A 12146-nucleotide genomic window follows, 5' to 3' on the forward strand; every position below is an offset into this window, starting at 1 on the left:
TTCTTGTTAGCCTGATCCCAGGCGAGTCTCACACCCAGAACTGATGGTTTTTGGCAGTCCCAGTCTTCTCCTTCATGCCAAATAACTCAAACAGCCACTCCCCCCTGTATCCGCCTGTGTTCACCCTGACGAAGAGGTTCATTATCTTTGGGCTTTGCTCATTGCAGTTCACTTGACTGTATCATGATTCAGGAAAACTCTAGCTCCAACAGGTAGGCACACTTTCTTAAAGGAACATTCTCATCATAATACACTACCAACTACACAGACATACTTTCAATTCTTTGAAACATCTTTGGCATTTTTACCACAAAGAAAACTTCTGAGACAGTCATATCATAACTATCACGTATACTCCCCTCTCCGGCCTATAGGTCATCAGGCTGCTGATTATCCCGCACACCTGTCACCATCGGCTTGTGCACCTGCACCTCATGACACTCACCTGGACTCCATCACCTCCTTGATTATCTTCCCTATATATCTGTCACTCCCCTTGGTTCTTTCCTCAGGTGTTATTGACTCTGTTTTCATGTTGGGAGTGTTGTTTGTGTTTTGTTTCTTTATTAAAACACTTGCTCCCTGTACTCTCAGCGCATTCGTTACAATTACAGAGCGAGTCATTTCATTTTATTTCCACCATGTAAACCATCAAATGGCAAAGTCAAGTTTTCAAACTAAGTTTAATACTTAATGTCGTCACTGAACATTTAGTATAACCGTGGGGATAATACATTACAGAAAATATTACAGGACATGACTACAGTATTTTGTAGTATCAATATATTTACACATTTATGGTTTTAGTGATGAACTAATAATATTAGTCATCATTTCCCTAATGACCTGAAGACCACAACAACAAATACGATGGTTATTATGACAGATGGACAGAACGTTAAAAAAAATATATCAGACAGACAGACGTACAATACAAAATGAGACACACTAACAAAGTATCTTCCCTGTGTAAAAAAAAAACACAAAAAAAACATCACAGTAATGCGCCTTCAATGCGCCACAAACAATGTGCCTTCAGAAAGTATTCACACCCCTTGAATTTTTCCACATTTTGTTGAGTTAGTCTGAATTTGAAATGTATTGAATTTAGATTTCTGTCACTGGCCTGCACACAATGTGTGGACATATGGTTTCATTCAGAACCAAAAATGTACCTGATTTAAACATCCATAAAATACCTATTTTAAACTTTAATTCAGAGCTTAAATTGAACCCAACTTCAACGTCTTGAAAAATACTTATTTTAGATGTTTTTTCAACTTAATGTTGCTTACTGGGATTATTCTTGTAGTGGCGGCCATTTTTTGTTTCGCCTAGGGTGCCAGAACAGCCAGGACCGGCCCTGAATAATAGTATCCAAATAATGTACAAATCTAAAACATATTTAGTAGCACTGTATTCAATTGAAAATGCAGTGCTGTTCACATAACCTAAACTATGTTAAGAATACTTTCACTGGCTGAGATAATGGATGGGCTGGACATGCCGGGAGATGAGTTTGGATTGGTCTGCCATGTAGCATGCTTCTGTCTATAACGTGAGCTGCTCAGTATGTCTTGATAGTCCTGTGTACCGCAGTGTAAGACAACATTATCAATCGAGAACTACAAAAGTTTTGCTACATTTCTCAACAACATTGATGCTCTGAATTTTTGCTGTCTTTTTTTTGGTTTACCGAACATCACTTTTCCACTTTGTTATACTTCAAGCAAGTTCAGCCAAGACTAGCTAGCTAGTAACATTAGCTGAGATGGAAGCTAGCAAAAATGTAGAGGGAGCTGTCGTAACCGAAGTAGATACTGTCATCTATATGGAAGATTCTGACACTCTCCCAGAATTAACGGTACCGAGGTTGGAGGAATTAGTTTTCGGTACAGGTGTCCAAATAACCCCTCCGAAACCCCACAAAACTACAGAGTTTAATGCAGCAGGCATTAAGGATATTACCACTGATGTGAAGCTGTTGAAAAATAAAGTTGATGCCCTGACAAAAGAAAGCGAGGAGCTGCGCACAGCCAGTGATGAACAGGACCGATACAAGCGCCAATGGGGGCTGAGACTGAACATGCTACCTGAAACTGATGGTGAGAATATCAGAGGGATTGTGATTGACATTATTGGGAAGGTTGTTCCATATCCCCCTGCTATCCTGAACATCGCTGTAAAGATAAGAGAAAGGAGATGAACAGACCGACAAAGTCATCATGATGTTTGCGTTGAGGAACGTGAGATACGAGGTGTGGAGAGCTGCCAAACTTGCGCCGATCTTCAGGGAGAAAGGCACTCGCTTTGCAGAAGATTTCAGCAAGCGCGACAGGGATGCCCATGCGAGGCTGTGGCCACAAGTCGATGGGGGCAAGACGCAGGGAGAAAAAAAAAGCCTCCTTTCGCGAGGGGTTTGCTGTCATTGACGACCGCAGGGTGGAGCCACGTGTGACTGATTTATGCTTCATGAGTTGGCCTGCTTATACAGTAGTAGGCTAATGAAGCCATATACCGTTTCAACTGGTGAGTTTATTCATGCAATCGTTTATCTGAACACCGCATATAGGTGATATTGCATAGGGCCATACTGTCCGTAGTGGCGAGTTTTGAATGTGAACATTGACCAACGTAAGCACACTGATTTTTGATTCTCATTTGATGGCATACTAAGAAATCAGTTAGCTTTTAGTCATTTAATTTGGTTTCAAGATTGATATTATGTAAGTAAATCTCCATTTATTTTTCATATGGCGATGATTAGCTGTCAGATGCTTTTATTTTACGTTTGAGAGTTTTTAATTGAAGATCTAAACTATTAATATAATATGTGTTATTACACGGTCTATCCATTTATTTTCCTTTTATGGTAGTTACTGTTCGTCAAGTACATTTTTGAAGGGCTTATGCTATATTCAGGGTCCCTTGTTTATTCTAGACAACTCTATCTCGGATACTCTGCTCGTCAACATTTCTTTGCTTTTTATTCTTGAACACCAGGGGTTTACGTACCAATTGAACACCAGGGGTTTACGTACCAAAGGCAATTTTTGTTTTTGTAAAGATTCATTAAAAAGTCCAATTGTTTTTTTTTTTTTTTCAAGAGACACGTTCCTCAGATGCGGACTTCAAATTTTGGACTTCACAATGGGGTGACAAGATCATTTTTGCCTTGGCTCATCTCATTCTGCTGGTGTGGGAATACTTTTCAGACAGTTTCCAGGTACAGTTTAAGAAAGCAGGTGTGATGCTGAGGGTCACTGGATAACTAATGTTTTCAAATATTTAAAAAAGGGTCATGTTACATATTGGTAAATATTTATGGTTATAACATAGTCATTCTTCTAACATCTATTAGTGAAGTCTTAATTGAATTGAAAACAAATATTCCACAGATAACATTATTGCTGGAGGTGATTATAATGTTGCTCCTCGTGACTGGATGGACAAGTATCCCATCAGGCATTCAGCCCATTGTTTTAATAACTTAATTCTACATTTCTGCTCCCAACTTTCCGACATTTGGCGTTCACAGAATCCAACTTTAGAACATTGTTCTTGGTTCAACTCTATAACTAGCGACAGACAATTCAAATCTAGAATTGATCATTGGTTGGTATCTTCCAATCTTATCAATCTTATCAGTGAATGTGGTATTTCCTCAGATCCTCTGACAGGCCATTGTTCCATTATTCTTTCCTTTTGATAATGACAAGAGATTTTCAAAAGCATATTTTCTTTTAAAGAATGAGCCATTTTGTTTACAGTCTAAAGCTCTTATCAGAGGGACCTGTCTCGATCCTGCTCTTTCTTCTACTAACAAATGGGAAATTATTACATTCAGAAATCAATGTCTTGCCATCACTACTGGTAAAATGCTAAGAAAAGATTATCCAAGCAGATGTTGAAATTAACAGGCTGAGCAATAAACTTGATTTAAATGAAGAATGAAAAAGGAACAGGGTGCCTTCATCCGGTCAAAGGCCAAATGGATTGAAAAAGGTGAAGAAAAAAAAATCTTATTTCTTTCATTTGGAGAAGAGTAGGCAGACTAGGAATAGTATTACACCCATTTATGTAAATGACACTCTCTGTTGATCGTGAAGTGATTAATAAGAAAATACTCTTTCTACACTTTACTATATCAATCTCATCTTTCAGAAGGCGACTTGAATTCCTTTTTTGATTCAGTTCATAACTCTGTTAACCCTATAGAAGAAAGGTTTAAGAAACTCTGTGATTCTGATATAGATATTACTTTGTTGGACTAAACCATTAAACAAATGCCTATAGGTAAATCTCCTGGACCGGATAGCATGACTCCTGAATTCTATCAACATTTTTGGCGTGATTTAGAGAGTCATTGCTTTCGGGCTACAAAGAGGGTATTGCTAATGCTATCTTATCACCTCCTTTGTGATAGGGACTAATAGTTCTTATACCCAAACCAAAGAAGGACTCTCTTCACCTAGATTTATATTGTTTTTAGATTTTTTTAAATGCTTTTGGGCACTTTCGAACAACTTGTAACTTAGAACTCTCTAGGATTTCTGTTAAGTGATAAGGATAATGTACAATATAGCCAGCAGTTCGCTGGCTATTAGTAATGGTACATCCCCTTGTTTCTCTATTGCTAGAGGAATTAGACAGGGTTGTCCAATCTCTTTATTTTAGCCACAGATCTACTAGCCATATTTCTAAACGAATCTGAGAATTTAAAATGAATCCGTATTTTTGGTAAAGCTATAAATATCAGTCCATTTACAGATGATACTGCCCTTTTCCTAAAGGATAGAGCGTCTATTCCCTTGGCTATTGACATAATCAAGACATTTTCTATGGCCTCTGGGTTGACTCTCAACCTTAACAAATGTGATCTCATGCCAATTCTTTGCTGTGACTCCGTCAACATTGCCTGTTAAAAAGGAAGTTAAATATTTAGGAATTGTTATCACTAAAAACGTTTCAGATAGAGAATCTTTAAACATCGATAATAGGATTAATAATAATAGGATTAATTCCATGAGAGTTTCATTAAGTCCGTGGCAGCAATGTGATATCTCAATCTTGGGTCGTAATTCTTTTGTCCAAGATCGATGGTTTATCTAGAACCATTTACCCAAGTCAGTCCCAGAATTATTTCTTCTAATAACATTTTTAAAAAGTTAATTCTGTTATATTTAGATTTGTTTGGCGGAATAAAACATTATATTCAGAAATCACAATTAGTATGATCGTAGAGGTTTACAGGATATTGATTTTGATTCGTTTAATGGTTGCTTTAATAATTAAATGGTTGATATTATGTCTGTCTTATCCTACCTCTGTGGTATCATATCCCTAACAGTCTGTTTAATAAACTTGGTGGACTTGAATTCCTAAAGAACTGTGATTTTGACCCTCAAATTACCTGTGAAATTGTCTATTTTCACCAGCTAATGTTGTTTTTCTGGAAAATGATTTTCAAGCACAATTTTTCCCCCCACAAAACATTGATTTGGAATAATAGAGTTATTAAATTAATAGGAAATCCATTTTCAAAGGCCTTGACAAGGGTATTAATTTTGTATGTGATTTGGTAGACGACACTGGGGAGTTTTTGCCGTTCGATGAGTACATTGGTAAATTTCAGGTTAATATTACTCAGAGAGAATATATGAAGGTTTGCGAAGCAATTCCACTTCCTTTACTTGGGACTTATTAAGAACACTGTTATATTATGAGGTTGTTCCCTCTTTTCCAAGTTTACAAATGAATGACTTGAATCTTTTGGATAAAAAAAAGCAACAATAAATGGATACGATTGGCTGTTAATGAATTTGGTGTGAAGAGGGTGTGAACTATGAACTTCTCTTAAACCAGCATGTAGCATATGAGCGGACATGTTCTTATCAAGTTTGACCGATCTTTTTCAACAACACATTTACAGCATTAATGTACTAAAAGAAGCTTTGATCACACAATCACTGACCGGTCTTGGAATGAATAGCCTGACTGTCAGTCTCAATGAGGTAATACTTGTTATGAAGTGCTTTTAAAGTTTCTTGATAAATAACAATTTGTACCTGTTAAGTGCTGGTTCATATTCTACTGCTAGATTCTGTATTCTGTCAGTCATAATTCACTTGTAAGAACTAACAAAATTGCATCGCAAAATCCTACTGAAATTGAGAATAATGGCAGTGAAGGCACGTGACAGAGGTTTAAATTTTTTTTTTTTTAAAGGAACATTTGATGGTTTCACGTGCTGCTATTCCTTTCATGGCAAAATGCCTCAATACACACTTAGTCAGCCAATTTACCAAATATGCTTGTTAATGATAAATGTGCCTGTTAATGTAACTCCCTTCAGCACACCACTTATTTCTGTATGAACAATATTATTTTGTTTCCTTGTTGCACCCAATAGGGTAGCCTGAGTTAAGTTCATACCACGATTATGTATATAGTCAATTCACTGAGACTTACTGACTACAATAGCATGCACTTAATATTGATTTAATTAAATCAAGAATTCAGCTTTGAGTGAATCTGATTAATGGTGCATAACAGACAACTAAATAAGTGCTAGCCCAGGCTTGGGCAAATTCGTATATTAGTCTTACAGCCAGTTGACTAGATTCTAGAATCTACTCCAGAATGACTAGAATACAGTTGATTAGATTCTGCAAATCACTATTATGTATAATGAATATAATTCAGTTCGCTAGATTTTTTAATCTAGAATGACTAGAATCCAGTTGACTAGATTCAGGCCAATCAGGGTGTTTGTTTGACCTTCCCCTGATCCTCCACCTTCCTGATGGCTGCCTGGATGGCGTCCTGGTCTCCCAGGAGCTGCATGGGTTTGGTGGGCCGGAAGTTCTCATCCAGCTCAATCAGAATGGGTGTTCCTGTGGGTAACGTCACGTTGACGATATCAGCATCTGATATACCTGTTGAAATAAATAGAGATAAATGTTTGATTTGTAGTGTTCTGCTGCTGTGAACCACAGTAAAACCCGTGGCATACTATTATACTATCACCATGAAGATAATATAACCATTATGTTAGTACAGCTTTATCCCATATTGCTATGGAAAGCGCTACCAACTTTTCTGATTTCTGTACACGGAAGTAAGCTTATGAGTGCTCAATAACCAATTAAAACCAAATCAAAATGTGCAACAGACTACTGTAGGTCTATAATGTAGGTCCTAACAACAAATGAGCAAAACAAAAATTCCTGCTATATAGCATAGATGATTTATAATATCCCTATTACATAACTGTCTATAAAGTTAAAGGGTGGCCAGTGGAGGAGCTAAAAGGTCAATGTGGATCTCATGGCAGTAGCCTGATGTAACATAAACCTAGTGCCCTTTTTGTACAAGTTCAACCACGTGCCCTTTCTGGAACTCATATATATATTGCTATAAACCAAATGGGAGTGAATGCAAGTTACGAACTAGGCCTAAAGCATAGAGGGCCTAGCGAACTCCTTTTGTAGATTCAAACATTCAAATGGAAGTGAAAGTAGCCATGCAGCTCTTACTGAAGTCTGCAGTAACAAAAGAGAACTAAAAAGGACAATAGCAGTGCAGCAAATGTCAATGGTAGTAATGGTGGAGCTGATGCACTCAAGCCTAGTGGGGTTACATGCACACACACACACACACACACCAGTTATACCTTGTAAGTGTTTCAGCAGTGCCCTGCAGCTATTCCCATGCCCAGAGATGAGCACCGATTTCCCCTGTTTGATCTCTGGCACAATGGTGCCATCCCAGTATGGCTGGAGCCTCTCTAAGACATCCTTCAGGCTCTCCGACTTAGGGAGATCCTCTTTAGAAATATCGCAAGTAGAATACCGCCGGTCGTTGTAGATCTCCAAAAAGTAAGGGTGTGATTTGTCGATAGGCGGCGGCGTGAGGTCGTAACTCCTCCTCCACTGTTTCACCTGCTCCTCGCCGTGGTTTAGGGCCATCTCGGCACGGTTGAGCCCGATCAGAGCACCATAATGGCGCTCATTCAGCCTCCACGATTTCACCACTGGGACCCACTCCTGCCCCATGGCCTCTAGTAGCAGCCAGGCTGTGTGGATGGAGCGGCTAAGCAGGGATGTGAAGACCACATCCAAGTGGTAGCCTGCCTCTCTTAGGAGGTGACCGCACGCTAGGGCCTCCTTTACCCCATCCTCACTCAGCCTCTGGTCCACCCAGCTGCAGAAGCGGTTCTCTTTGGTCCAGGCCCCTTCTCCATGCCTCATGACAAAGACTTTGTACTTGGACATCCGGAAAGACTGGCTGGCAGCAGGAGCCTGTACTGTACACAAACAAACAATGGGTTGAATTATAGGACATCCGGAAGGACAGGCTGGCAGCAGGAGCCTGTACTTTACACAAACAAACAATGAGGAATTATAGAAGCGAAGGGTGCAGGTTCAGTTACATAACGCACTGGACTGTTACTGTGGCCAGCTAACATCATCAGTCACTTAGCACACAACTTAAATAAGAATTATTCAACAAGTCTCGAATAGGCTCCTTGATGAGTTTCAACAACCTAAATGTACAGCAGCAGTTCAGTGGGGCTTTGTGCCTTGTTCCGGAACCTGTTTGATTGAATCCGGTACCTTTCGTGGCATGAAACTTTGTTTGAAACCAACACGTGGCCATGGCTGTATGACAAGCGTGCCTGTATCTCTCACAGAACTAGAATGAGATTAACTTGATATGATCTCTCTCCCTCTACTCTGATAGACATGAGCCTTGCAACTCTCTCATCTCTCCAGCATTGCACCATCATTTATTTCCTTACAGAATCATAGCCGTGCGAATTGAAATACATTTGCCAAAGTTATAGAAGTTCTGCTGTCGCAGGAAAACACAGATTAGAAAGCAAATGGCTCCTGATGAAAAGACTCAAATCTGTCTGCTTTAGGCTACAAAAATACTTGATTTACTTTGTAAAACAATATTTGGAAGTTAAACAAGAGACAGAGGCTTTTGGCACAAACGCATTGGCCATCAGCAAAGTGTGAGCTGCGCATCATTGGGTGATTCAGTGAAATTGGAAAGCATTTTCCGGACTATAATTTCCTCATATTGTAGCCTACAATATGTCTCCACACACCTAGGTCTACAACCTGGCCTCAGAGCATTTCGTATTATTCTGTACGTAAATACGCGAACAATTCATTTAGTATGTATTATATGTTACATTTCATATGGTATGTATTCATTTGTGGATGTCCATCACCCATTTCATATGATATGTTAAAAATTACATTTCTGATTATAGGTCACAAATTTGCAAAACATACATTGTTACGAATTTGCAAAAATGTCTTATATGTTATGAAAAACGTACAATATGTTATGAATTTGCAAAACGACAATATGTTGTGAATTTGCAAAACGTACAATATGTTACAACTTTGCAAAACGAATGTTACGAATTCTAACTTGCTAACGTTAGCTAGGCTAGGGGATATAGGTTAGGGTTAAGTTTAGAAGTTAAACCTTTAGTCTATGGTTAGGTTTAGCTAAAAGGGTGAAAGCTAGGGGAAGGGTTAGCTAAAAAGGTTAGGGTTAGTAATTGCAAAGCAGCTAAAAAGTAGTAAGTAGTTCAGGACCCTGTCTTTCAAAGATAATTTGTAAAAATCCATATAACTTCACAGATCTTCATTGTAAAGGTACACTGTTTCCCATGCTTGTTCAATGAACCATAAATAATGAACATGCACCTGTGGAACCGTCGTTAAGACACTAAACAGCTTCCATCAGCCTCCATCAGTGCTCAGACTGTCCACAATAGACTGAGAGAGGCTGGACTGAGGGCTTGTAGGCCTGTTGTAAGGCAGGACCTCACCAGACGTCACCGGCAACAACTTCGCCCATGGGCACAAACCCACTGTCGCTTGACCAGACAGGACAGGCAAAAAGTGCTCTTCACTGACGAGTCAGTTTTGTCTCACCAGGGGTGATGGTCGGATTCGCGTTTATCGTTGAAGGAATGAGTGTTACACCGAGGCCTGTACTCTGGGGCGGGATCGATTCGGAGGTGGAGGGTCCTTCATGGTCTGGGGTGGTGTGTCACAGCATCATTGGACTGCGCTTGTTGTCATTGCAGGCAATCTCAATGCTGTACGTTACAGGGAAGACATCTTCCTCCCTCATGTGGTACCCTTCCTGCAGGCTCATCCTGACATGACCCTCCAGCATGACAATGCCACCAACCATACTGCTCGTTCTGTGCGTGATTTCCTGCAAGACAGTAATGTCAGTGTTGTGCCATGGACTGCGAAGAGCCCGGTTCTCAATCTCATTGAGCACGTCTGCGACCTGTTGGATCGGAGGGTGAGGGCTAGGACCATTCCCCCCAGAAATGTCCAGGAACTTGCAGGTGCCTTGGTGTAAGAGTGGGGTAACATCTCACAGCAAGAACTGGCAAATCTGGTGCAGTCCATGAGGAGATGCACTGCAGTACTTAATGCAGCTATTGGCCACACCAGATACTGACTGTTACCTTTTATTTTGACACCCTTTTTCAGGGACACATTATTCAATTTCTGTTAGTCACATGTCTGTGGAACTTGTTCAGTTTATGTCTCAGTTGTTGAATCTTATGTTCATACAAATATTTACACATGTTAAGTTTGCTAAAAATAAACGCAGTTGACAGTGAGAGGACGTTTCTTTTTTTGCTGAGTTTAGAATTGTCTGTGATGATATTTGAACTCGCAACCTTTGGGTTATACACCCACCCATCCACCCTGATCAAACACCCTACTTAAGTAACAATCTGTCTTATGTAACCATACCAAACATAACTTATCACACTAAAAGGAGCTTCTCAGATTCACGTACAGAATACATACAAAATGCTCTGAGACCTGGTTGAGGCCTAGGCCATTGATGGATTCAAGACAAGGTTGTTTTTATTGATCTCAGATTCTCAGTTTGTCTGTGTCAAAGTAAACTGTCATTTCGATCATTTGTGTGGTATCTGCCAAAGTCTCCAGCCATTTTATAAATACGTTCATAAAAGGCCCAATTTTTCCCGGACCATAAACAACTAAAAATGTTCCCCATGTTTGCAACTTCTGTAAGTGCTTCTACTCTACTGCTCTATGGCACTAGCAATTGCGATTATATGCATGCAATGCTTTACCATAAAGGTGTTTTTTTTCTTCCAGATTCACGGAGGTCACCCTCCACCCGCGCATACGTTTTGTCACGGTACACACTATTAATTAAGCACTGTTATTAGTTACATGTACACAACTCCGCTTGCTATAAGCCTAAAATATTTTACTTGTGCTACTATGCAACTCTATTGTTAATGAGCGTGATAGCAGAAGCAGTAGCCATCATCAACATGGCTGAGAGGTTTAAGGGGTGGGTCTGGTAGGTCAATAATTTCAAGTGGCATACTACAAACCAACACACGGTTACGTTAACCCAAGTTAAACATCACTGCACAGGGTAACGCTGAATCTAAATAACGTAATATGGCTATTACACATTCCCTGTGGCGTAATGAATACGGAATACCATATTATTACATCATATCAACAGACAATAAAAACAGCTAACGTTAGCTGGGATGCCTTGCACTTGTCATCTCATACATTGGTAGCCTACTCTGTCCAGAATCCAGATAGCGTGCATGCGTTTTTACGAGGGCATGCGTGTAAGACGTTCAAGCTACAAAATGCGGGTCAATAACAATTAAAACTGAAAATGTATTACACTAATAGCATGGAAACAACCTTACCCTGCGTGAGCTACAAGTTTAGACCAATTGTCGTGCAGTCGTGACTGATGACAGATATTTGGAACACCATCGAGAGCGTTCAAAAGAAGTCCGCGACTGACAGTTTGTGGTCCAATCGAAGCGGTAAATCTCACATTTGGGCGGGATTTGTGTAACGTGTACTGCCCATATATGGACGGATGAAAGGAATGGCTCGCGCTGTCTGGGACCGTCATCATGGAGGAAGAAGGCGTGGCATGACATATTTAGCTGGGTACATTTTAAGTACATTTTAAGTCCCTGAATGTGGACATTTATTAAGTATCTGCTATGTCAATGTTTTGCCTGCAAAGTGGAAAATACTGTACTTTTTTTTTTTTGTTAAAAAAAACTACAGTATAAA

At 39.6% G+C, this 12146-nt stretch overlaps 1 protein-coding gene across 2 annotated transcripts; it reads right to left on the reverse strand.

The window, feature by feature from the left end:
- Positions 1 to 664: 664 nt before the first annotated feature.
- Positions 665 to 11871, reverse strand: LOC109889656 (bisphosphoglycerate mutase). Of its 2 annotated transcripts, none has more exons than XM_020481241.2 (3): positions 11765 to 11871; positions 7676 to 8308; positions 665 to 6938 (listed from the first exon to the last, which is right to left on the reverse strand). In XM_020481241.2, the coding sequence occupies exons 2-3, from the start codon at positions 8274 to 8276 to the stop codon at positions 6763 to 6765; spliced, it is 777 nt and encodes a 258-aa protein (XP_020336830.1). In that variant the 5' UTR covers positions 8277 to 8308; positions 11765 to 11871; the 3' UTR covers positions 665 to 6762. The 2 variants fall into 2 exon arrangements, with proteins under 2 accessions (XP_020336830.1, XP_020336831.1); XM_020481242.2 differs by having other exon boundaries at positions 7676 to 8303; positions 11765 to 11861.
- Between the last annotated feature and the right edge of the window lie 275 nt (positions 11872 to 12146).

The sequence above is a fragment of the Oncorhynchus kisutch genome, linkage group LG4, assembly GCF_002021735.2.
Source record: "Oncorhynchus kisutch isolate 150728-3 linkage group LG4, Okis_V2, whole genome shotgun sequence".
NCBI lineage: Eukaryota > Metazoa > Chordata > Actinopteri > Salmoniformes > Salmonidae > Oncorhynchus > Oncorhynchus kisutch.